Source organism: Aotus nancymaae, unplaced genomic scaffold, assembly GCF_030222135.1.
Source record: "Aotus nancymaae isolate 86718 unplaced genomic scaffold, 86718_ANA_hifiasm-v0.15.2.pri h1tg000014l, whole genome shotgun sequence".
In the NCBI taxonomy this organism is placed as follows: Eukaryota; Metazoa; Chordata; class Mammalia; order Primates; family Aotidae; genus Aotus; species Aotus nancymaae.
The window spans coordinates 89,690,512-89,718,118 of record NW_026988425.1 but is presented as its reverse complement, the minus strand read 5'-3'; the positions used below and the strand labels follow the sequence as shown (position 1 = coordinate 89,718,118).

General features: G+C 42.3%; 1 protein-coding gene across 5 annotated transcripts in view; it reads right to left on the bottom strand.

The window, feature by feature from the left end:
- LOC105711053 (leucyl-cystinyl aminopeptidase-like) overlaps nt 1-17,833 on the bottom strand; it is a 73,931-nt gene extending 56,098 nt beyond the window's left edge. For 2 of the 5 annotated variants that reach the window (XR_010342618.1, XM_064376185.1), the window contains exon 1: nt 17,507-17,833. Coding sequence is in view for 4 of the 5 variants with exons in the window: in XM_064376185.1 (XP_064232255.1) it covers nt 17,507-17,528 (22 nt within the window). In the remaining variant the exon portion in view is untranslated. Of the gene's footprint in view, nt 1-17,070; nt 17,156-17,506 lie in introns of those variants that run through there. The other 3 variants (XM_064376188.1, XM_064376187.1, XM_064376186.1) reach the window with 2 other exon arrangements.
- Nucleotides 17,834-27,607: the final 9,774 nt, after the last annotated feature.

Here is a 27,607-nt window from a genome sequence, read left to right as displayed (position 1 = left end):
TATGTAAAAGGTTTTTATTGTTAAATAAATTAATATTTTAAAATGTTATCAGTGTTAATTTTTAAATCTCTAGAGATATAACTCACATAAACAAAAGCTCTTAGGGGTCCTCGATAAAAGAATTTTTAAGACTGTAAAAGAGATTCTAAAACCAAAATGTCTGAGAAGCATAACTCTGCCTTCAAAGATAAACTACTCCCAAACTCTCTAGATGTCTTGATCCAAACAGGCAAGTTGGTAAACTGTCTGAAAAAGCATATAGAACAAATACACAAAGTAAACAAACACAGATGGTCTGGCTTACTTCAGTGCAGGACAAAAATGGGACAAGGGGTTTTGTATCATCCTGGATTACTGTGTCCAGAAAAAAAAAAAAATTGAACTTAATCATATATGCTTCTTTTAACATCCTCAGGCAGGAATGTAAATGCCAATAACTTACTCCTGTGAAAAAATAATTTTCTTTACCCTGAGGTTTACAGAAATTGTCTAAACTGAAGAAGGCTCCTATGACACAGAGCTGTATCCACTCCCTGCAAATTCATATATTAAAGCACTAAACCCCCAATCTGATTGCATTTGGAGACAGGGCTTTTAAGAAGTTAATTAAGGTTCAATGAGGTCATAAGGGTAGGGCCCTAATCCAATAGGATTGGTGTCCTTGGAAAAAGAGAAAAAAACAGCAAAGCTCACTCTCTCCACATCTGCACAGAACAAAGACCATGTAAGGACACAGCAAGAAGGTAGCATTCTGCAAGTGAGAAAGAGCCTTCACCAGAAACTAACCATGGTGGCCTTGGTCTTGGGCTACTAGCCTCCAGAACTATAAGAAAATTAATTTCTGTTGTTGAAGCCACCCGTCTGTATTCATTCTAACAGCCAGAACAGACTAATACACTGCTTATACTCTGTTCCCATACAATTACTCTATAAATATACTAAGGGGTAGGGAGAGAGAAATGGAGATTTTCTTAAGCGGAAAGGAAGTAGTGAATCAATATCTTCATAGTATCACACACCACAATTTGTATGGCCATTAATGAGTTATTTAGGTTTGTTTTCCTCAAAATGTCATTTGATTTTTAACCTTTGATTAACATCAGTACAGAAACATCCACTTTCTTTCCTCATGGATAGTGTTAGGTCTAAAATTCATGCTTTCATACTTCAGCTCATACTACAACTAACTCATAACACTAGTTATTAATATTGTTATGTCAACTAATAGAGTCCTGCCTTTCAGTGGCTTTGCCAAGCTGACAGCCATGACATAGCTTAACCTTTACTCTTCCAATAAGGCTATATGAAAGCTTGTGTGTGACCCATTCATTGCCTTCTCACCAACTCTACGGTATATTAGGAAATTCCTTTTTCAAAGTTGAATTTAATTGGCTTGAGAATTGTTTTCGTGGCTCTCTAATGAAGGGCAAAGTGCCCCAATACAGGTCAGCCAGAAGTCCTTGCAGCACTGTAGGAAGAGAAATTAATTTAATTGCACCACTTAGGTCTCAAACGCATAGCAGCTCTCTAGCTACGAAATAAGATGAAGAAAGGAGGAAAATGTTGGGTCACTCTTTAATGTTGATTTTGAAAATGCTTCAGAGTAAGAGACTCCCTCCCTCCACATCATCTTCCTTTCCCTCTAACACTGAGAGGCTTTCTTATTTAGCACTGTCTTCTCTGTACAAAGCACAGGGTTTGAAATACTGCAAGTACTCAATGAATTCATTTCGGTGGAAAGAGAAGCTGAATGAACACTAATAAGAATGTTCCAAAAAATGATTTGGAATTACTCTATTTGCTATGGAAAAGTTTATAGGAAAAGGAAAGGTGAGGGGGAGGATGAAGGAAAGGCGGGAGAGAGGAAAGAAAGAGAGGGAGGGAAGACAGCAGGACAGACAGACTGACCTAGAAGAGTACAAACAAAACTGTTAAGTGTTTGTTTTGGAGTTGTTTGAAGTAGTATTGCTTTCAGGTAACATTTATTAAGCATCTAATATGTGTGCAACAAAACACTATGTCAGAGGCCAACCACAGTAGCAAATATAAAAGATCTGTTTTTTGCCTGCTATATGTAATTAATGGTTTTTGGCTGAACAAGCATGTACATTCTTTATATAGAGCTCAAAATATAGTTTTAACCATTTAGAAAATGGAGTCCTAAACAAGTAGTACCTCTGCTTTCATACATACTATTTATGCTTCTTTGAGCATCCTTGGGCAGAAATGTAGACTCCAATAACTTATTTCTGTGAGAAGGTATTCTCTTTACCCCAAAGTTTCCCAGGAACAATTGTCCAAGGTGAGGAATGCTGTTACTCTGTTCCCATGTAATCTACCCATATAGCCACAAAATAGTTAAAGGATTATTCTTTACATACCTTACTATTTGGTCAAAATCACTAGCTTATACTTTTCAGTTCAAAATATTGTCTTTGTGAAGGAAAAAAAAACAGATCCAGAGACTCATGGTAGAGTGTAGGTAGAGAATTGCATAATTCATAATAGGCTCTCAGAGCCAAAAGCTGCTGCCAAGTTACATTGATTCAGCAAAAATAATAATAAGGTAAGGATGTCACAGTCACCAGCAGAAATAAAAATCCGTTAGTAAAACTAGCTTATCAAGCTTCCTATAAGGAAGCACAGCAAAATAAGTCTGAACTTAAACACACATTATAGCTATGTCTGTTTGTATTCCTGTTTGATGCTTATGACACACAGGCCTTGTTATTAATGAAATACCCTCATTCAGTATCTTCATGTTAACACTGTACCTTTTGATCTTAAACTGCTATTTCAGCTCTACCTAACAAGTATTAAACTATACTTAATACTTGCTCTAAGGCTGAAACAAGTTCTATTTGTATGAATAATGAGGTACTGCATATTGTATTTTCCTGAAGGAACCATGAAAGCATAACAGGGCCAGAATTAAACTGGAGATAGGAATATACAGTTCCTCTACTCTTTAGGCCAGTGGCTCCCAATCTTTTTGGTACCAGGGACTGGTTTTGTGGAAGACAATTTTTCACAGACAGGGGTGTAGGGGAGAGTGACGGAGGCAGGGGCATGAAGGGATGATGATTTTGGGATGAAATTGTTCTATCTCAGATCATCAGGCATTAAATTCTCATAAGGAGTGTGCAGCCTAGATCCCTCAAATGTGCAGTTCACAAAAGGGCTCATGCTCCTATGGGAATCTAATGCTACCCTGATCTGACAGGAGGAGGCGCTCAGGCGGTAATGCTTGCTTGCCCATTGCTCACCTCCTGCAGCACAGCCCAGTTCCTAGGATGGATCCTTGGCATAGAAGTCTGGGACCCCTGCTTTAGGCAACAGTTCCATGAAAGTGTTGCAAATTCATAATTGTTAATAAATATGAAATGGAAAGAGTCCTCCTATAAGGGACTCAAGCCCTTAGTAAAGAATTAGGATCCAAGAAATACCGTTAGTTCCCAGCTTTTCAAAATCTCACTATGGCTGCAATATGCTCACACCACCATGTATCTTAGACTACTGCTAATTTCAAAAAAGTTTTGAGTTTTGAATGTACCTTTTAGATTTTTAACTAAAGATATTAAAACAAACTGGTAATATCCTTAAGAATCAGAGAGCTAGTGAATAAAGAGCCAGGATTCGAATGTGGCTGTCTGAACTGTTCACTTCACTATTATACTATACTATACAGTAGTCTTAACAAAATAAGGTAGATTTATAGAGGCATCTCCAAAATGGGGAAAAAAAAAGGTAGAAAATCAAATGTATTGAAGTAAAAGGTGTGGGACTAGACCTATAATTCTCAAAGTCTCATGGTTTTTGGAGAGTATGCTAGTTTCTATGTTCATATCGATAATCTTTAAAAAAAAATAATTCCGGGCCGGGCGTGGTGGCTCACGCCTGTAATCCCAGCACTTTGGGAGGCCGAGACGGGTGGATCACGAGGTCAAGAGATCAAGACCATCCTGGTCAACATGGTGAAACCCCATCTCTACTAAAAATACAAAAAATTAGCTGGGCATGGTGGCGCGTGCCTGTAATCCCAGCTACTCAGGAGGCTGAGGCAGGAGAATTGCCTGAAACCAGGAGGCGGAGGTTGCAGTGAGCCGAGATCGCGCCATTGCACTCCAGCCTGGGTAACAAGAGCAAAACTCCGTCTCAAAAAAAAAAAAAAAAAAAAAAAGTCTTACAAAAATAAAATAATTCCACAAGAATGTAAGCTCCTCAAAATCAGGAACCACACTACATTAATATCTGTACTCCATATTTAAGAACAAAGCTTAGAACAAGTTATCATATAGTAAAGGTATTATTTGAATGCATTTAATGTATTTATTTGGGAGGTATCTTTTAAAAAACGATTATATTTTTAAAAATATACATGGGCACAAGTCAAAAGCAAAACAAACAAAAATACTTATTAACTGAAGCGGTTTAAAACAGTATGCAAGAAGAATCTGGGCTGGATGTGGTGGCTCATACCTCTAATCCCTGCACTTTGGGAGGCCGAGAAGGGCAGATCACCTGAGGTGAAGAGTTCAAGACCAGCTGGGCCAGAAAAGTGAAATCCTGCCTCTACTAAAAACACAAAAACTAGCTGGACATGGTGGTGCATGCCTGTAATTCCAGGTACTCAGGAGGCTGAGGCAAAGAACTGCTTGAAGTTCTTTGGAACTTCAAGGAGGGGGAGTTTGCAGTGAGCCAAGATTACATCACTGCACTCCAGCCCGGGTGACACAGTGAGACTCCATATCAAAAAAAAAAAAAGAAGAATCTGTATTAAAATTTTTACACTATGCTTATTTCTGGATCCCCATTGCCCCTTCCCCAATAAAAGAAGAAGAATGAAGCATGGTGACCTGAAAAAAGATTTATGCTTTGCTGTATTTTTCATCTCAGTGATAAAAAGAGATAAAGAACAAATTATTAACATAACGTAAAAAGGAAAAAATTCAAAAAAAGAAAAATGGGAAAACAAGAAAAAGAAAAAAATCACGTGGATTTGAATCCTATTATCCTCTGGTTTCAATAAAATGGAATTAAGTCCAAAGTACTCATCTCCCAAGACTTTTTTTGTACATTACATTCTCTAGATAGATTCATATTTCTGTATTTAGTTTTCTGGTTGTTATCTGTAGTGGAATATACAACTTAGATAAAAAAATTTATAATAATGTGCAAAGTTCTAATTACAACCATGGAGTTCTACTGAACAATTAGGCATTGTCAATACCACAGATGGACAAACACATTGTCAATACTACAGAGGAAGTACTGTGGTTAAAAATCTATCTAAAGGACATCTAAAAAGCATCAAATTATCAAGTACAACATGATATTTCATGAACTAAAAAACAGACAAATAGCAAGGAAATAAATACTGAGAGTATTGGATTGCTTTATCCTTAATCATATGACCATGCTTAAAATTCACGTAAAGATACGCTCTTTCAGTTACTTGAAAGACAGCCAATAACCTTGTTGAAGGTAAAATCAAATTATTTTAGCTCCAATTTTCAATTTTCTTTTTCTTCTCCTAGGTTAAATTATTTACATTTATATTTATATCAAACTTGTCCCCCCCAATCAAATTAACAAATAATCTTTACCTTGCAGAGTATTTCTATTTTTTTTTTTTTTAATTTTATCTATCTATTTATTTTATTTTTTTTCTGTATGGCAGAGCCTTGCTGTGTAGCCTAGGCTGGTCTTGAACTCCTAGGCTCAAGTGATCCTCCTGCCTCAGCCTCCCGAAGTTCCAGGACTCCTGCCATTTTATAAATGGAATCATTTTTTTTTAACTTGCTTGTTTTTTTTTTTTTTTTTAAATTATACTTTAGGTTCTGGGGTACATGTGCAAATCATGCAGGATTGTTGCATAGGTACATACATGGCAATGTGGTTTGCTGCCTCCATCCCCCACCCCCGTCACCCATATCTGGCATTTCTCTCCAACCTCCCCACCCTCTGCTGTCCCTCCCCTACCCTCCCCAACAGACTCCAGTGTGTGATGCTCCCCTTCCTGTGTCCATGTGTTCTCATTGTTCAACAACGTGTGGTGTATGATTTTCTGTTCTTGTGGCAAAGTATTTCTTAAATATTTTCTCACAATATAGGTGCCAGTCTTCAACAATGCTTAGAGCCCCTCTTAGAAAGATTTAGCAATAAAAAGTAATTTAAACTGTTAATGATGCCAAAATATTTATGCTTATCAATCTCTCGGGCAAATCTGTATAGCTGCAAATACCTTTATGAGATCTAAAGATGAAAAGTTTATTTTTAAACTCCATCAAATGGATATACTATAGTCTTAAAAGAACATCTTAACGTATAATTCCTTATTTATAATGAAAAATTACATTAGGCATAATGAGTATCTGTGAGTTACATTAGGCATAATGAGTATCTGTGAGTATCTGTGAGTGATATGCAGAGAATGCATATCACTGAATGGGATCTGCAAAGGAAATTTATAAGAACTCTTCAATGTATACGGAAAACTTGTGAGTTAAAAAAAAATCTTAGTTGGTAAATACATTCATTTGCCAGATCTCAGAGGGATCTGAACAAAAAATTATTTTGCTGATAATTTTTTTGAAATACTTTTCCACGTAACTCATCAGACTGATAAAACATCAGGTATAGACAGTCTTAAGCCTTTATAGTAACAACTTTGTCATCAATTTACAACTGACTGAGGGCCAGTTTGCTTATCATTAACCAACTTAAAAAAAAATTAGTGATGGATTAGTCAAAAGGCTGGAATTATAACTACATTTTTTATAGTAATGGTCACTGTCATTCAATGATGTGTCAAGAAAAGATTCCATGCATAAATTCTTCAAGGCTTTATCTCAATAGTATTTTCTGAATTGGTAATTAATTAAAACAGAACTATGTACCCAACTGCAATGAACAACTGGACTTGAACAAAGCTAGCCACACTTTAGTGAACATGTAGATGGAAATCTAACTCAACACATTCTATTATCTGATCCCCAAGTCAGAATAGACTTTCTTTTCTATATTCAATTATTTTTCTGTGTGCTTCCTACAAATGGAAAGTCACGAAGCCTCTCAGTATCTTGTACTGATGTAGATGGAAGTAAGGCTGCTGCTTTAAAGAGCAATGCATGGCCGGGCATGGTGGCTCACGCCTGTAATCCCAGCACTTTGGGAGGTCGAGGCGGGCGGATCATGAGGTCAAGAGATCGAGACCATGGTGAAACCCCGTCTCTACTAAAAAATACAAAAATTAGCTGGGCGTGGTGGCGCACACCTGTGGTCCCAGCTACTCGGGAGGCTGAGGCAGGAGAATTGCTTGAATCTGGGAGACAGAGGTTGCAGTAAGCCGAGATTGAGCCACTGCACTCCAGCCTGGTGCCTGGCAACAGAACAAGACTCTGTCTCAAAAAAAAAAAAAAAAAAGAGCAATGCATTTCTTATTCCCACTAATACCCAATACTCTATTGTTCAGTTTGAGTAGTCTTCATAATGTAGCTAACCAATCTAAATACTAAGGCACTTAGCCTCAAGTTTAAAAAACAGAGAAACTACTAATAAGAGGGGGCTAGCTCAAACTTCTGCACGTGATTTTGATAAATCTGGACACACTAGTTCCTCTCACCAACACTCAAGTGTCATGGCAGCCTCCCTTATTTCATCAAGGCCCTTCCAACCATTACGGGACAAGCAGAAACCTGACAAATATTTATGTCTTCAAATCACATTATCAATACCAACTTAAAAAGATATTTTAAACATCTTCTTTTGATTGAGCTCTCCTCAATCATTCCCACTAATCTCTATGCATTTTTCCTCTGAAGAGGATATTTTTGTAAACCAAAAATAAAATTCTAGGCCCCTCAACTTACTGAATGGACCCCTCCTCTTGGCCAAGGGTATTCCAAAGTAAACATGAAAAATTAGCTCAGTCTATGATGGGAAGGGGGATCAGACACACCTCATTATACTCTCCTCCTTTTGGAATTCTGGCACAACTGGCCAGCATTAACATTAAAACAGAGATCTTAAGACTGACAAAACAGACTCTTTGTAGCAATAAAATGCCAAATTCCAAACTGAGTCTAGTACAACATCACACAACAGATAGCAGGCTCTGAAAGAAATAGAGGTGTTTTACCCCAAAATATTTCTTAGACTTATTTTGAAATGGCCCTGCAAAGCTGTCTTTTGTGTGGAACATTCTATAGAAAAAGACCTTTCTGGTCTTTTTTTTTTTTTGAGATAGGGTCTCTGTTGCCCAGGCTGCAGGGCAGTGGTGTGATCACAGCTCACTTCCACCTTACCTGGGCTAAAGCAGTCCTCCCACCTCAGTCTCCCAAGCAGCTGGGACCACAGGTGCATAGCATCACACCTGGCTAATTTTTTTAAAAAAATTTAAATTCTTTGTAGAGACAGGCTCTCCCTATGTTGCCCAGGCTGGTCTTGAACTCCTAAACTCAATCAATCTTCCTGCCTTGACCTTCCAAAGTGCTAGGATTACAGGTGTGAGCCACTATATCACCTCAGGTTGTTTTTTGATCCAGGAAAGATTTAACTAAGAGTCTATCACCTTTCAGGTTCTGATAAGAGATAACCATCTATTCTCTTAAAGCCTGCTATGTGGAGTCTTAATCTACATAATAAGAACCTTGGTCTCCACAACCCCTTACCTTATCTTAACCCAGACACTTCTTTCTATGGATTCCAGGTCTTTAGATAACAACTTAATTCTTTCGACTAACTGCCAATCAGAAAATCCTTGAATGTGACCAGATGTGGTGGCTCATGCCTGTATGTAATCCCAGCACTTTGGGAGGACGAGGTGGGTGATCACTTGAGGTCACGAGTTTGAGACCAGCCTGGGCAACATGGCAAAACCTCATCTCTACTAAAAAAAAACACACACACACACACACACACACACACACACAAATTAGCTGGGTGCGGTGGCAACATGCCTGTAATCCCAGCTACTCAGGAGGCTGAGGCATAAGAATTGCTTGAACCTAGGAGGTGGAGTTTGCAGTGAGCCAAGATTGCACCACTGCACTAAAGCCTGGGCGACAGAGTAAGACTCTGTCTCCAAAAAAAAAAGCAAAAATAAGGAAAAGAAAAAAGAAAATCTTTGAAATCTTTGAATACATGTATGATCTGGAATAGAAGTCCCTGCTTTAAGTTGTCCTACCTTTCCAGACTCAGCCAGTGTACATTTCACATGTATTGACTGTTATCTGCCTATAATTTCTATCTTCCTGAAATGTATAAAATCAAGCTGTAACCCAACCATATCAGGCACGTGTTCTCAGGACTTCTTAAGACTGTGCTTTGGGCCTTGGTCACACATTATTTACCTCAGAATAAACCTCTTTAAAAATTTTACAGAATTTGACTCTTTTCATTGACAATGTAATGATGTTTCATTGATGAATATACTAACAACTGTTTTAAATTTGACAAAATAAGTTTCAGCTGTGAGAAATACTATGGCTTAAGCCTCCTTCCCTACCAGAAATTACGTCTATGACACTGAATGACATCTGAGGCAGTTGTCTGGGAAATGCTCCCACATAGCGCTGGTCATCATTTGCTGCAAGGGGAAAGGAGCACACCCAACCCATAGAGGCATCCTTTCCTCACTGCACTCTTCATTCTTCCGTTCCCTCAGGTGAAGAAGCTTTCTCCAGCAGAAACACCAGGAAGCCTTCTTTAATTTCCTTCACTGCAGATCATTGGCTTGGCCTCCCTAAGAGTATCTGAGGCTGGAGAAGACTCTGAGCCCCACAATCTAGAGAAATTCAGACAACTGATTCTGTTTCAGTGACTACATTTTTTAAATACATGGAATACCCAGAAGTACCTTCATTAAACAATACGTACTAGAAGAAAAAGAATTTCAAAAAGTCTCCTACAACTGAACTTGAGTCTCCATTGTTTTTTGAAACTCCCTTGGAAGCTTGAATTTTCCTTATTTGGCAAATGACCTGGTTTCCTCCTCATTTAGATGCTAAAGATGGAATTTTTAAAAAATTAATTGGTTCATTGTTCTATCATAAATACCAGTAGAAAAGTGAAGCAAAGCCAGACTATAAAGAATAGTAAGCTGGCCACAGGGCTGTACTGGCTCACACCTATAGTAGTCTCAGCACTGAGGGACGCCAAGACAGTTGGATCTCTGGAGCCCAGGAGTTCAAGACCATCTTGGCCAACATGGAGAAACCCCATCTTGACAAAAAATACAAAAATTAGCCAGGCATGGTGGTGTGCACCTGTGGTCCCAGTTACTCAGGAGGCTGAGGCAGGAGAATCGCTTGAGCCTGAGAAGTCAAGGCTGCAGTGCCGTGACCATTCCATTGAACTCCAGGCAGGCAAGACCCTGTTCCCACCCCCCCAAAAAAAAGATTAGTAAATGACTGCTACCATGGTAGTCCCAAAAGGTAGACAGCTCTCCATAGCTTGTTTTTTTAACAACTGGTAGTCATTTATTAAAAATAATTGACTTAAGCATCTGCAATGGTGACTTCAACCTCAACTCCTGGCTCAGTAACAATAGAAGTAAGCTGCTTAACAATCTCAGAAAGACTGTGCAAGTCAGTGAGTCACATGTGGATTCTTATCTGGAAACAATGCCATGTCTCAGAACCTTCATAAGAAGTTTTTCTTGTAATGCTTCTCAAAGTTTCCGTAGGCATGCAAACTGGTCCTATCACTTTGAGATTCTTTTCCTTTGCTCTACTGATCAAGTCAGCACACACCTTCTCCAAGGATTTTAAGTTGCAGCTCGTTAGAGTGATTCTAATTTGGCAAACTGCCACCTCTGGCTCCAAGGGCATTTTTCTTTATCTCCTGACCAACCTGTTTCTCGGCGAGAGCCAACGGCAGTGAGTCAGGAACAAGAGCAGGCTCACCACCACTCCGCATCACCTACAAGCACATGTTTATCAAAGAGTTACATTTTTTCTTTAAACTAAAACATTCAGGAAAGTGAACAGTCCCAACTTACAAGTGACTATGTGACTATGAATTTTCTGACTATGAAAGAAAAAAGACAACATGCTTAAATTCCTGTTCTATCTCTTACCAAGGCTCCCAAATGCCAATCTTAACTCATTCGTCCCCTGACCCTTCAATTCCATTAATCCAACTAGATCCACCTACCTACACCCTTCCAACCTGGACTCTTATCTTCAACTTCATACAACTGTGTCCTGCCCTCCAACTGAAGCTCATTTCTGAGCCAAAGACTTGAAAGGATCAAGGCATTTTGAAAATCTCTATCAGCTTCTTCCCTTACCCCCAAATCTCCACATTTCTTTCATCTTCATCATTGACTCTCCTCTTCCAATTTTCTCTAAATGTCTTTGTAAAATGCAAAGTCCTTCAGGTGCCGTTAGGTTAATCACAAATGGATTACAACAATGGATGAGGTTACAAGGGAATCCTGTCCACCCTTCCATGGATTCAGGGAACTCCTGATGTTCCATTTACTAACCAGAAACACCAAGGCAATGAGCAACCCTCTCTACAACAGCCAGATGTACATCTAGGTCAAGATCTAGATATTAAAAGAACTGTATCACCACAAGGGCTCCAAAATTTCCCTCCATTCTCAATTCTGGTTTCTTGCAAACTTTCAGAAAAGTTTCATATCTAGGGATTCAAATTTAAAAAAAAAGAAAAAAAGAAAGAAAGAAAAGAAAAAAAGACTGTGTCTTTCTGATTGCTCAAATTATATTATGGAAACGCCTAGTAGTATCAGCTCAACTCTAGCCCCCTACAGTAGGGATCCCCAACCCCCAGGCCACAGACAGTACCAATCTGTGGCCTATTAGGAACCGGGCTGCACAGCAGGCAGGAGGTGAGTAGCAGGCAAACAAGTGAAGCTTCATCTCTATTTACAGTCACTTCCCATAGCATTACCACCTGAGCTCCATCTCCTGTCAGATCAGTGGTGGCGTTAGATTCTCATAGTAGAGTGAACCCTATTGTGAACTGCACATGGTAAGGGTTCTAGGTTGAGCGCTCCTTATGAGAATCTAATGCCTAGTGATCTGTCACTGTCTCCCATCACCCCTAGATGAGACTGTGTAGTTGCAGGAAAACAAGCTCAGGACTCGCACTGATTCTACATTAAGGTGAGTTGTATGATTATTTCATTATATATTACAATGTAACAATAATCAAAATAAAGTGCACAATAAATGTAACACATGTGAATCATCCCAAAACCTTCTTCCCTTTAGAATATATCACAAACTAGAAAGTATACATACCCCCGACCCTGGTCTGTGGCAAAATGGTCTTCCATGAAACTGGTCCCTGGTCCCAAAAAGGGTGGGGACCGCTGCCCTACAGTTTTCAAGACATGAAGTAACTAATTGGCAAAACATAGCTGCACTGACCTCACCTGAACTGCCAAGAACCACAGGCCTCATCTAGGTCCATCCCAACGTCTGGAGTAATCTTGGCTAAATTCTTCCACATCTCAAGTTTCTAATGTTTTCATGGAGAGGGTTAACACTGCTGTTTCCTAGTGGGACTATTACACTAAATTAGTAAACATGTGAGCCTATGGTAACAGAAGTTATACAGGTATGAACAAGTTTCTGTACATTTATTTCATAACTAGAATACTGTCTTAGACAAAGCTTTATTGCGCTTTTCTTCTGTGTGTCCATATTTTCATATTAGCATGAAAACAAAACTAGGTTCTTCATTTCTCTTATTTAGGTACGCATTATCTGATGACAAGTTTGCGTTGTTTTTTTTTTTAATGTAACTGTGCCTAGCAGAAAATCTACTTGTAAGTGGACATTCAAAAGATGGGTGTATGACTGAATTACTACTGAGCAGAAAATTACCCCTTACTTATTTTCTATATAATTTCCTTACAACCAGTCTTTTTGGTTATATATCTTTCAGGCTGAGTTCTCATGGAAAACCTACAGGTAAATGATAATCACTGGTTATAAGAGATTCTAAAATATGCTGTTTTCATGCATGTATCAAGACACTTTTTGGAAACTCGTAATAGCAAAGAACTTTTCTACTACAAGTTTCCAGTTAAAAACTGGGCTGTTTCTAGCTACAGCTTTAACCCTAGATTATTAGTGATGCTAACACTTGATTCCAAATAGTCTTACTTTCCTCAAATAAAAACACTTAAGACAGAAAGATAAAAACAGGTTTTAACTTATATTCCATCACACAGAGAAATTACAAGTTCCAATTTCTTAAGGGTTTTCTTTCAATGTGGAAATTTATCATAGAGCAAGAGAAAAATAAAAACAATATGTGGTATGCTCACATTTTTGAGAAGTAATGCTAAAAAGTTTTTTAAGAAAGACAGGCATACCTATAGAGCAATTGTCATGTGTAAGATTAAAAGATGGAATCACAATTTCATACTGTGTTACAAGCCACAGATATCTCATTTGTTGTCCAGACTTCCCTTTTTGGAAGTTGAAAAATACTTTCAATTGGATACCAATCTGAAAATGAAAACAAAAATAATTTTTTAAGACAGTTAAGTCCTCCTTGTTTGATTATGCACCACGCTGTGGTAATAAAGTGATTCATGGAACCTATGTTCATGTTAAAAAAAAAAAAAAAAAAAAACACAACTTTAAATTATGTTTTCAGTTCTGTGACTTCAAAATATCAAAAATACCAACCACTAGAGATGTACTTTAGAATATATCACAAACTAGAAAGTATATATACTTTTGGCTGGGCACAGTGGCTCATGCCCATAATCCCAGCACTTTGGGAGGCTAGGGTGGTCAGATCACTTGAGGCCAGGAGTTTGAGACCAGCCTGGCCAACATGGTGAAAACTCCGTCTCTACTAGAAATACAAAAATTAGCTGGGCATGGTAGTGCGTGCCTGTAATCCCAGCTACCTGGGAGATTGAGGCAGGAGGATTGCTTGAACCGGGAGGTAGAGATTGCAGTGAGCCGAGATCATGCCACTGCACTCCAGTCTGGGCAACACAGTGAGGCTGTGTCTCAAAAAAAAAAAAAAAAAAAGAAAGAAAGTATACATAATTTCTAGTATATATTCCATGTATACTCAGACCTCTTCAATCAGATTCTGAGGGTGAACCGTGGCATTTGCATTTCTTAACACGAATTTAAGATTTTCCAAAATATACCAACCCTGCATGCAAACGACAACAAAAAAGCTGGATAAACATCAAATAATTTACCTTAATCTAATACCGCTAGCAAAAAACATAGTTGCCTTCAATTTTTGGGTTTTTTTTTTTTTTTTTTTTTTTGGTAATATACAAATCACTATTACCTAACAGTTTACCTCCACCTGCCTAACAAGACATAGTCATCATTGCCAAAACAATCTTAAGTACTGGTCCGGCGTATCTCTCATTATAAAAAAGCCACCAAAGATCCAAACTCAGACCAGATGTCCAGACTTCAACATAATAGCAATTTTTCCCAAGGACAAAGCCAAAAATAGATCCTGAGCTAAATGGGAATTCCTAACACTAAGATCCATCCTTATAAGCCCTTTCTAGGGATATGCATTTTAAATGGATCAGAGAAGTATGTTCCCTGAACAGGTTAACATAGGCTATTTATCAAATGAACCAATTATCAACAGGTAGAGAGCGAGCAGGACCCAACAAAAATAGGTCATACCAGTAGCAACTTTGGACAGAAAACAGGGAAACTACAGAAAACAGATGAGTGTTGAAGGTCAGAGGGACAAGATATAAACTAAATTCACTTTCTTTACAAATGTATCAGTCAGTAGGTGGAACCACCAACAAGATTTTAACTAAAAGATATGTGGTCCTAAATTACTGAAACTGTTTTTTGTTAAGCTCCCACACCTCTCTACATATACACGGATACATGAGAAAACGTTAAGTGAGAAAAATTCCATCAAAAGAGGATGAACGTGTAACAAAATCCAATACCAGGCTTGATAAATCTTGCAATCATAAATTCTATGGATAATGAAATATTCTGCATCATCACACCCAGACCAATGGGAGCATTATATATGCATATGTTTTGTACTCGAAAGGATGAAGTATGTAACTGTCTACTGTACCGCGTCGTTTGAAAACACTAGAAAATTCTACAACAATTCTTCAAAGTTTTCAAATAAATACTCTGTCCATCTTAAACCTGAAATGCACTTCAAATTGCTAACATCTAATTTCTTGTTGACTGTAGATGTTGTCGCTTCTATTTTCCTCGTAAAAGGATGCTAAATAAGGTTCCAAAGAATGATTGCTACATTAACCAAAATTATGCACTGCCAAGCTGTCTCCAGCATCAACTATGAAAGACAGATAGGACAGAATCAAAAATCCAGTTTCCTACATGAAAGTTGAAGCATTGCTTCTTTCTTTGTTCTCTTCCGTGGGATTTTTCCATTGTCCTCCCAAATGTGACAATTTGCAAATACCCACATCTAGAAGCACATTCTATGAGAGAAAAGACCCCAGTTTCAAAACTTGAAAAAGTGCTTTAATTCTGTAAGCAAAGGTTCAGCAAATCAGCTAGCACTAATCTTGACCAAATGAGTGAGTCAGCCTTGTCACAGAGATGAAATTTCACATTTAAAATCCTACAAACATGGTAACTCCAAGCATTCTACCAAGAACAAAGAATAAACTCTTGGAATAGTCACTTGTAAGGACTAACAACTTGTATTTAACATATTTTACACTGAAGTACTAGATGGTCTCTACAGTTCCCTTTAGGTCAAACTTTCCTTAATTCTTCGAGTAACTTCAGACTATTCTTTGAGTCTTAGTAATTACAAATAGGACCTGAATGAGAAAGAAAATTCAGAATTAAAGTTGTTATCAGTAAGCCTAATTAAACAGTACAGACAGAAAGATGGCAGTAGAATAAAGCATTCTACATTAGGAGAAGGGAGAATGGAGAATATAATCAGTAGTTCGCAGCCCCATAAATGAAGCGCAGCATACAACAAAGTCTGGCTGGGATTTGGGATATAATGGACAGTATCTCTCTGCTCTTGGGTGGCAACTAACGTACCTATACAGGGATAGACTGTGGCGCCTTTTAAAGCGATACTCCACCTTCTGAAGTAACCAACCACCCTCAGGAAAACATGTCAAACCAGAGAGTGAATCCTCTAATTTTAGTGAGTCGTCTCCCTTACCGGCAGTTTTCCTACTTTCTATCTTACAAGGAAATCCACACACTCAGCGCCGCAAAATGTTAAAACATCTCACCCCTATATTGTGACTCTGGCACTTCTGGTCAGAACAAAAGCTATCGTTTTAACTAGGGTGGGATTTATGCTCCCCGTTCAGTGAAGGGCAGTGGCTACCGGCAGGGTGCAGGCAGGCTCCCTGCGTTGACTCTCGCTTCCTGTCACACTGTGGTTATCACCGTGACGGACCCTTGACATTAACAAGTCTTCGACTGAAAAACTGATGGGACCTGCAGCTGGTGAGGGGAAGCGTGGTGGCCCTGCGGAGTGCCTCGGCGGGGCCAGGAGGATGGCACTGCGGTCAGGCACCTCCGCGGCCCCGAGTAGGGTGAGCGAGCCTTTCCTGAAGTTTCCCTTCCTTCCACAACATTAACCTGCCAAGCCTCCCGCCCCCACCCCGCCCTATTAGGAAAAGTCACGCCGGCAGCTCACTGAAGGGCAAGGGGACAGCTCCGGGCGCCCCTCAAAAGTTGGGTTGGGCGGCGGCCACAGCTTAACGCTCCTGCAGCAGAGTCGGGCCCTCACCGCTTCCTCCGGGGGCAAACCTGAGCTGCCAACTTTCCCGATGCCCACTCCTCTGCGCGCAGCAGCCCAAACTTTGAGGTTCGCCCACGGGCCGCACCCCGGGCTTGCGGCAGCGGCGCTGACCTTCACGCGAGCCCGGGGCCCCGCACTGGCCGCCAACCGCCCCCGAGCCTCCCTGCCTCCCCTAGATCCCTTCTCTCTGCCTCCCCCAGCCCTTGTGGGAAGCCCGCAGGGGGAAGATGGCTGCAGCCCGACTCCGCGTGTCACAACTGCCCACGGCCCTCGGGACTCTGGAGAGCCCGTGTCCCGGCGCCTCGGCCGCCCACTCACCACTGGTGAAGGGCTCCATTTTACCCCCGCCGCGGCTCCTCACAGCCCGAGAGCCCGAGCTCCCTACTCCGAGCGCTGAGGCGGCCCTGCCGACTGAGCATGCCCAGCGCGGCCTCGGAGGGCTGCCGGGGAGGTGCCGCGAGGGGCGGCGCCGCTCCACTGCTCTATGGTTCCGCCGTTCCGGGTTTTCGCGGCGGCTGCAGAAAGAGCGAGGGAAGCTAGAGGGAAAAGCACTGTCCGACCCCCGGCGGCTCCGCGGAAAGGCCAGGAGGGAGCTGGTTCGCGATAGGGGCGGGGCCTGGGCGGGACCCGGAAAGCACCGCCCCTACCTGAAGCTGCCCCGGCTGCGGCGCTCTCCTGGGCGGGGAATGGAGTTCAATCACTCAACAAATGAGGGGCCCTACTGCAACCCGCCCGATCCTGGAAGCCGAGATACCTGCACTGCGCCGGAAAAACATGGTCCCAGTCCCAGGAACGGACAATCCAGAAACAGATCATAAATAAACACAGAAGACACACGAGTGTAAAGTCAGTGCCCTGCTGCGCATTAAATCGAGTGATGTGATGCCCAGTGAGTGGGTAGCTAATTCGGAAGGCGTGGTGAGGAGACGCCTCGCTAAGCAGGTGCCACCGAAGCCGAGGTCTGAAGGCAGAGCAGGAACCTGCGGGCGAAGGTCGCTATCTGGACCTCAAATCGCCGGTTTCCCTGGGGAGGTTAGCTGCGGAGGGATCACTTCTCCAAGGACAGAGGGAGCGGGCGCTGTAGATCTTTTCTACAGTGACGCCCGCCCCCCCATGCGGGTGGAGGGGAGGAGACGGAAGAGAAGGCGGGGACCCTGCAGGGCCGAGGGCGCCCGGGCGTCCGGTCCCCGGACCCGCGGCTGCGGGCGCGGCCTCTAGGTGCGGGCGGATGACAAAACCCGGCGCCGGATCGTCCAGCCCGGGCCGCGGGCGCAGCAGGATATGGGCAGAAGGCCCGCCTGTTCCGAGCCTTAAATCAACACCTGCGGTTCCTGGGGTGACACCGCTGGGGCCCGCAGCGAGGCTCCGCGGCGCTAGGCCCGAGAAACCGAAACTCCCCTAGTCACCTCTGCTCCCCGGCACTCTCGCCATTGCCTCCAGCCCCAAGCCACCATTGTTAACAGTGCCAAATCGGGCAGCCCCGGTAACCCCCGGGGCCGAACCGCCAGGGCCCCGTGAACCCCGAGGAGGCTGGTCGGGGCCCGCTTCCTTTTCCCCCTTTTCGGTGTGCGCATGGCCACCACCCTCGCCGCAGAGGCCGTCGCCCTCCGAGCGCGCCACCACCGCCTCCTCTGCCTCTTCCCATCCCTCAGTCTCCCTTCATCCAACAAAGGCCCCTAAAAGCTCCCCTGGTCTCATCTCATTGCTGGGGAGCCATCCACTCAGCAGGTGCAAGGCTGAACTAACCTCTCTCTGCTGTTGACCTGCTTCTCCTCCCTTACTCTCCACTGCAAGCCAGTTCACAGAGTGGTGGTTCCTTAAATGGTTTGTCATTTAAGGATGGCTGATGGTTAGTACATGAAGAGTTTATCCTTGACTACACAGCTTTCTAATGCAGTTCTAAAGCAGGTCTCATGAAGATACTTTTTTCTGAACATGAATGTATCACAGACTTCTTCTACTTCCCTATTTAAAATGAAAAGCCCCTCACTTCTATCTGTCTTCCTTGCTTTATTTTGCTCCAAGGCATTTGTCATTACCTTATACGCTATATGTTTTACTTAGTTTTGTCTGTTAGTTCGTGTCTTTGTCTCCAGCCCCTGGAACAACTCTGTAAATTGCTCTCAGTCTCAGCCCCCTGAGCTCAGCTTAAGTATATAGATCTCTCTGCTGCTGAGGTTGTGGAGAAAACGGAACGCTTACACACAGAGAGAGAAAATTCAGCTTTGTTTTATTCAGGTCCTCAGTGGGTTGGAAGATGCCCAGCCACATCAGAGAGGAAAATTTGCTTTAACCAGTTTACCAATTCAAAGCTAATCTCTCCTGGAGACACCCTCACAAACATACCCAGAAATAATGTATAACCAGATATCTGGGCATACCCTGGCCCAGTCAAGTTAACACATAAAATTCAACATCACAGTGGTCTTTGGGGCATCAATAGTAAACAGTGGATAGATTTTTGAGAAGACATCAAAAACATAAAAAAAAATTACTATTACATGATTAAACTGAAATTTGGTCTACTTCAAATACAGATTGTTGAGTGATCACCTACTATTGACTACCAATACAAATTTAAGCTGTAGTTAATTTTGATTTACCATGACAGCTAAGAAAATTAAAGGTTAGCCTTGCATTTATTTTCTAAAATGAAAAAAAACACTCTATTACTTTTCAAGCATATTTTGATTATCCAAAAAATAATCTTAATTAATTACAGTAATGACCCTCAGATTCTATTTTAAACTAAAAACAGTAAGCCAAATAGTTTTCAGAAAGAATCGAGCACTAAAAATTGTCTAGGATTTAGACACATGTTTATATTGTTTGGAGCTGGGATTTGTGACATGTAGATGGGTTGGGGCAGGGTGGGGAGACATCGGGGCAGGGTGGGGAGACATCGGGGCAGGCTGGCTGGCACTGCAGTTTATCACATATTGTAGTTTCTTCCATCTCGCTTTTTAAGTCTTCTGGATCTTGGTCTTCTACATCCACCTGTGGTGCCTCTGAATCGTTCCAGGGATTTGCGGGGACGTTTAGCGGGTAGGGGCCCCACGTCTCTCTCCCACCTCCATTCCTGGGGAGGGACCAGTCGAAGACTGTGGCTGCCAGCTGTGGATGGGGAACAGCTGCCTACTGCAGGAGCTGCAGCATCCTTGGGCTGGGTGTCCTCCCACTCCATTGTGGTATCAGAGGTGTTGCTGAGGTGGTCTTTCTGCCAGTGGGAACAGCCAGGAACTGGGCCAGGGAGCACTGCTGGAGCTGGGTTGTTGGGGCCTCTTAGGATGGAACTGGGCCCCAATTCCTGGAAGAGAGAGTGTGCAGAAGAAAAGAATGTCAGAAAGATGGGGTCTGGAGGACTGATGAGGCAATGCCCCAGTCAGCAGTTTATTTCATGCACAGGGTCTCATTATATACTTTTCAGCCCACAATGGCTGACGTCAAATCATTACAACAAAGGGGAATAGAACATTGCAAGCCTGGAGATCAAGATAAAACTAGTACGTAAAGATTGATCCAAAAAATCATAAAACAAACAGATGACCTTTTCTACTTACAGGAATAAGATAACATTTTACAACTGTCAAAGCAAGCGATAAATCTTGAGGACAACAATTTCAAATGGCATGCGAATAATCGCAAGCTTCAGTGAATACCTGGTAAACAAAGTGATAAAACTAGCCCAGTACAAAAACTTCAAGAAACACAATGTCTAATAAAACCACACAGGCTTCACCCAGCCATAATATTAGGTCAGTGAACTAGAAATAGACTTTTGCAAAATCAAACTCCTTTCAGTTCCTTCTTTCCCTCAGCTCGACTGCTTCCAGGGAGGGAGAAATGTGTCTGGGCTCAAGCTCCATTATGGCGGAGACACTTAGGGGTCTCTATGCTGGAGTGATCCCCACACTGGGTCAGGCTTCCCAAAGGGAAGGACGCCTCCTGCAGGGCTGTGTGCGCTGGGCACTCCATGGCCCTTGGAGTGGGAACTCACAGGCACCTGGGCCTTGTCAGTCCTGTTCATTTCTGTCAGGCTCCTGCTATGGGCATTTCCCTTTAAGGCCCTGGGACTGCAGTCGACGGAAGCAAGGTTTCCCTGAGTCTCCAGGGGCCTCGAGATAGATGCTGCTCCCCCACTGCTACAGGGGCCCCCTTTCTCCTCCTCCTGCCCCTGGGTCTCTACCTGATCGTCGATGTCCATCGGCTCCTCCTCTGCCCTCAGCTCTGTATTTGGGACTCCGTCTTTTACAGGAGGGATCCCCACGGTGCTTCTGCTGTCTGCAAAGTTGTGTGGTGTCTTCCTCGTGGGGTGCCTCAAGACAAGAGGAGGAGGGTCCCGTCGTTCGTCACTCAGGATGTTGCAACTGACTGCAATACAGAGCTGAAGGCCAGGCTCAGGGGTCAAAAAAAATCGATGAAAGTATAGCGCTCCCCGGGGTGGTGCACGCGCAGGAACTGCAGGGTGGTCCTGGCCGGCTGAAGAGTCTGCATACAGAGGAGGTGACCCTTGTGAGGCCGGCGCACGTGCAGGAACTGCGGGCTGAACCTGGCCACATGAAGAGTCTGCATACAGAGGAGGTGACCCTTGTGAGGCTGGCGCACGTGCAGGAACTGCGGGCTGAACCTGGACAGCCAGAGTGTCTGCATAGACCGGATGTGACCCTTGCAGTTGCCACTGCTGCTGGGGCCTGCGTTGGAACCAATAAAGAAATTTACTCAAAAAATTTCCCATGTTTGGGAAGTTGTGCACAGACCAATACAATGGTCAGAAATGGAGAGGGTAGTCCTGAGTCACCCACTAGTCTGTGTCCGGGTGGGGCACTGGGCAGCTGGGCTCTTATGCCATCACAATGGGGCTGGTGACAGAGCAGGGTGTGGGGCAGTGCACAGGAGCCCAGTAAGGGCACCTACAAGTGGAGTCAAAGATACTGGATACTGGTGAAACACAAAACTAACCACAAAAGACAATGAATACAGGAACTGCCCAGGTAGAGGCCATAACCCAAGAAGAAATAGCACTTTATATATATACATATATAAATCCAAAAAGGCCACACAATATTTGTATTTAAATACTTTTATTTTCATTTCACAAAAAAGCAACAGTGTTTGCAGTTAAACATGCCTTTTAGTCAGTGCTGGTCATATGCAAAACAAGTTATCAGAAATATAAAGAAAAATAAGCCTTTTCCCTTTACAAGTGAAACAACACAATTTGCATATACAATATTATAGATACATATTTTCAAAATCTTTCCCAAAAGACAGATTATAATACAAATTTAGAATTCCACCCACAAGCTCAGACTCAAGGAATTGAAGATCTCTATAGGGGTTTAAATATAAAAGTGTAATACCTTTACAAGTTTCCAAGTAGCTACTTTCCAAAGTATTTGAAAGAGACTGTTCTTCACAGCAACATGGAACACTTGGCTTTCATCAAGACCGCTGTAAGACTAAGTTTTGTCTCAATGTGAGTTTGTTGATTAATGCAAATGCTCCAATTATGCCGTAATTCTCATTTTACATACACATACATACGCAGAGTATTATTGTACTGATGGTTTATACAGTTGAAACTTCTGGAGCATTTCCTCCAGCTAAGCCATCACCTTTACTTCCTCTGAAGTATTTTAAATTAAGAACTGTTCAGAAATATCACTAATGACTACCATGACTAACTCCAAAAAGGTTCCCTTTTTTCTTTCACTTATGATCAAATTTAAATGTGTCATGAATAAACATTTTTTTTCTATAGTGGTCATAACAATAATAATGGTTAATAATGATACATTATACACTAGAAAATGGCTAAGACAGTAGATATTAAATCTTCTCATTGCACAAAAATAATAACCATGTGAATTGATTAATATGTTAGATTGATCTAATCATTTCACACTGTATACATATATCAAAATATCACAGTGCATGCAGTAAATATATACTACTTTTATTTGTCAATTATCCCTTAATGAAGCCTGTGTCAAAGGCGACCTTATCTCCTTATATTCTGAGATACTGAGGGTTGGGGCTTCAGCATAAGGATTTTGGGAGAACACAATTCAGCCGGAACATGTCACCATCCTGCTTACTTGGAACTTCTCTTCCAAGTTCTGGCCTCATATTTTCTGTTACTCACTGAAAATGTTCATATCACCTTATTTAACAAATTCATTCAGTTATTCAACAAATGATATTTTGGGCAGTCTTTATGTGACTGCCATTGTTTTAGATGTTGGGGATGCAGTGGTGAAGGAAGCAGATGAAAACCCCTGCCTTCATGGAATTGAATTCTAACAGCAAGAGGCAGACAAAATAATAGGTTAAATTAAATGCGTAATTTGATAGATGGTAAAACGTGCTTAGGAGGGAAGGAGGATAGGGAGGGCTGAGGCAAGAGTGGCAACCATAAAAATGATCGTCGGTGAAGGTCTCGCAAAGAAGGCGAAATGATGGTGGGATCTGACTTAAGACTGAAGAAGGTAAGAGAACAAGATTTAGAATTGGGGTTTGAGATCCTTGCAAGAAATGAAGGAGGGGATTTTTTTTTAATTGGGCAGTGGGATGCCTGATAGAAAGCTTAGCTGAGAATTAATCTGGAGATACTAGTTCTCAAGTTCAAGTTTTTACAGCCTCAAGTTCAACATGCCAAAACCTAAACTTGTCACCTGCAGAAACAGCACAGTTTCTTTGATTCAATGATTCTTTGTGTGCCCAGGCTGGGCCCAGGCCAGGTACTCACTGTGTGCCTGTTGGATGAACAAATGAGCATCTGCTCTGGGCTCTGGGAAAACAAGGATTAATAAGAAAGAGCTCCTCCCTTCAGGGCAAAGACAACATCTTAGACTGGATTCCCCAGACACAGTCTCTGAGACAAGGGTTCAGATCAAGTCGGTAATTTAGGAAGTGAAGAGAAATACTGGTAGGGGTGTGAGGGGGTGAGATAGAAAAGATAGCCAATTAAAAGGGGCGTTATCAAGCCAGCTAGTGTTGTGGCCAACTGGAGCTTTATTAAGCCAGAGAAATTCCAGGAGCTTCTCTGGGTTAATAAAGCCTTCCCTTCCCTCCCCCGTCCCCCCTCCCTCCTCCCCCTCCTCCCCCTCCTCCCCTCTCTCCCCTCTCCCCTCTCCCCTCTCCCCCTCCCCTCTCCCCTCTCCCCTCTCCCCTCTCCCCTCCCCTCCCTTCCCTTCCCTTCTGAGTCACAGCTCAGAATTACGCAACCCAAGGGTGAGAGAGTGGAGGCATTTACACACCAACCCCACCAGGTTTGGTTGAGACGTCTTCCTGGAAGGCATCAGTTTCCTGAGCTCCAGTAGCAAGAGAAAGTCCTCAGGCAGCAGAAGATGTGCACTGAGAGGATAATTGGAGAGTGGGACGTAGACACCTATGGTCTTGCACCCAAACCCTGATCTATGGGACTGTACCTGGGGGAATCCAGTCTCAGACCTACAAATGGGTGAAAAAGCAAATACAATGTAATGTGGCAAGTTGTTGGCAGAGCTCAGCTGTTATGGGCCATATTGAGTTAGCCTTGGGACCTAACATGTGACTTGGCTCAGCCTATGTATAAACAAACATTTGTTAAATAAATGGACAAAGTGCTACAGGAAACACAAAGGAGAGAACATCCATTTCCCCAACACTTTCACCACAGACGCTGGCTAGTGCTTTCCCTTTCTCTGCTCTTCCCATTCAGACCACACCACCCGGCCTCCTCTGCAGGTAGATGGGGCCACGGGACTGAGTCCTGGTCAATGCGATGTGGTCAGAAGGGATGTCCCTACTTCCAGGCCTAGCCCACTAAACCCTCCCGAGCACAATCCTCATGACTTCTCATCTTCTGGCTGAATGGAGCAATCTCTGAAGCCTAGAGAAGGACTCAGCCAGGAGATAGAAGGACAGCAGGTCCCCAAGCTTGTTACTTGAAGGAGAACATTGTTATCAGGAACACTTGTGTTGAGTGCTTGTTGAAAAAGAAGTCAACCTACTTGGTTAGACCACTGAACTTTAGGAACTGTTTGTTACAGCAACTAGCCTACCCTCATTCTGTGGGTGCCCTGTGTATATGTTTGAATGAACGCTGATGGAAAGAGATTGTCCATTTCATTCTACTCAAAGTTGGCAGTGCTAGCAGAAATGTCTGAAGTTGGTGCATTCCTGGCAATAGCAGAAGGGAGAGGTGAAATGACATGAGTAACCAATTCATTTCATTCCTAGGGTTGCCCAAGGCCAGCCCTGCTATCAGCCCTATAAGCAGAGCCTGTCTTATTTAAATTTCTCCTGCATAAGCGAATGCCTGTTTTCTTTTATCCAAATATAAATGGAAAAAATTTGGCCTCCTGTCTGCATAAAATTACTCTCATGCACCTGACGGTTATGATTAAGTTACCTCCTTCACCTTTTCTCCCAAGTTCTCATTTTATTTCATAAGTCAGTATGGAAACTTGTTTTGCAATTTCAGCTCCTTGGAAAATTAAGCAGTTTTGCAACGAATCAGCATTGTAGGAAAACCAGTAGCTGAGGCTGAGCCAATAGGAAGTGAGAGGTTTCTTCCGGAATCAGCTAGCTGATTTTCCTTGGGAGGCTGAGGTAGGCCACGGCCCAGAGATTTCTAAGAGGAAGACTAGAGCTCCGAGAGGGACGTATGGCAACTGACTTTGTGCCAGGCACTTTATACTCTTTTCATCTTACTTAATTCTGGCAACTATTCTAAGAGTAGGTATTATTATTGTCATTTGACAGACAAGAAAACTAAGAAACAAACAGATGGAATCACCTACAAAAAGGTACACTACTAATATGTTATGTGATCACAACTGGAACCCAATGCTGCCTATTTCTGCTATGACATCGTCTTGCTGTCTTGAGCTAGTTGCATACTGTTATGGGTTGAATCGTGTCCCCACAAAAGATACTAAAGTCCTAACTGAGTAAGTGTGAATATGAGTACTCTGGAAATAGAGTATCACAGATGATCAGGATGAGGTCATGACAGTGGGCCTTAGTCCAAGGTAACTGGTGTCCTTATAAAAAGAAATTTGAGCCAAGTATGGTGGCTCAGGCCTATAATCCCAGCACTCTGGGAGGTTAAGGCAGGAGGATTGCTTGAGCCTAGGAGTTTGAGACTAGCCTGGGGAACATAGAGAGACCCTGTGTGTACTAAAAACAAAAAAATTAGCCAGGCATGGTGGCACGTGCCTGTGGTTTCAGCTACTCAGGAGGCTGAAGTGGAAGGATTGCTTGGGCCCTGGGATGTCAAGACTGCAGTGAGCTGACATCACAACACTGCATGTCAGCCTAGGTGACAGCAAGGACTTGTCTCAAAGAAAAAGAAAAAGAAAGAAAGAATGGAAGAAAGAACAAATGAAAAAATGAAAGAAGGGAGAGAGGGAGGAAGGGAAGAAAAAAAGGAAGAGAGGAAGGGAGGGAGGAAGGAAGGAAGAAGGAAGGAAGGAGGTTGGTTTGGACAAAGACACATGCAGCTAAAAGATGATGTGAAGATATAGGGAGAAGATGGTCATCTACAAGCCAAGGAATGCCTGCAGCTACCAGAAGTTAGGAGAGCGACCTGAAACACACCCTTGCTCACAGTTCTGAGAAGGAACCAACCCTGTTAGAAGCTTGATTTTGAATTTCTAACCTCCTGAACTATAAACCAGTAATTTTTGTTGTCAAAGCCACCCAGGCTGTGGTACTTTGTTACGGCAGTTCCAGGAAATGAATGCATTTACTACAGTGGAGTCTCGATTTTCTCACCTGCATAGTGGAAAGAGGAACAGTATCTCTTCGGGAAGCTTTAAGGTCTGTTGAATGAGGTAATACATGCACCACATCCAAAATAGCTCAATAAATAAAAGAGGTTACTAGTAATCTTATTCTGCAGGAAAAACTCCCCCTCTGACAGAAAAAGCCACCACTGGTTTTGTTTTCTTCTATCTTTGGGAGAACATTTTCTTACTCTCTGGGGTTGCCTAGTTTTCTATGGAATTTCTTTAACAATACAGGATTAACCAACAAAATGAGAATAACATTATTTATCTGACAGGTTTAGGTAAGAAATAAAGCAAAGCATATATGTTAAGATTTTTAGCAAAAGGTCACATTGTGTTCAACTGTGAAGAAACATGATTACTGGACCCCAGGGTTCTGTTTTGCTGATGAAATGTTTATGACGCTATGACCCCAGTGCCCAGCCTCAGAGCAGGCTCTCGCTCCAAGAGACACAGTCCAGCCACCAAAAGGTATTTTCAGTATAAGCCAAATTCTTTCCTTTGCTTCTCCAGTGCAGGAAAATCCTTTTTTTCCAGTCTTCTGAAGACCTCCTTTCTGGTCCCACATTCTGCAGCCTGCTTCCTGGCTTCCAGCTGCCAGATTCTCCAAAACACACCACCTTCTGCCTTTTCCGCTGTTCCTCCCTCTCTCTCTTGCCTCCTCTCCTCCCCATCCACATATGTTCTCCTTTCCCTGTTCCCGTCATGTATAATAGAAGTTAAACAAGCCGCCAGGCAAAGGTGGAAGAAGAGAGAACACTCCACCCGCTTTAGCAGCAGGAGGAAGAGGGAACACTGAGAATACTTGTGTGTTCATAATTTTTGTTCCATTACAAGGAATGGGTGCCTCTCAAGCTACAAGGTGGGGCAAGGCTATTTTGATGAAAGGAACAATGTTAAAATCACAGTCAGTATGATCTGAATTTCAATCCCAAATCTGAAAAACGCCTACTGGGCATGCATTTAACTTCTCGTAACCTCTGCAATATGAGGATACGAATGCACATTTCACAAGGTAGGCTGAGGATCAAATGAGATAACAAGTGCAAATCACCCGTGTTATCTCACCATAGTGAATG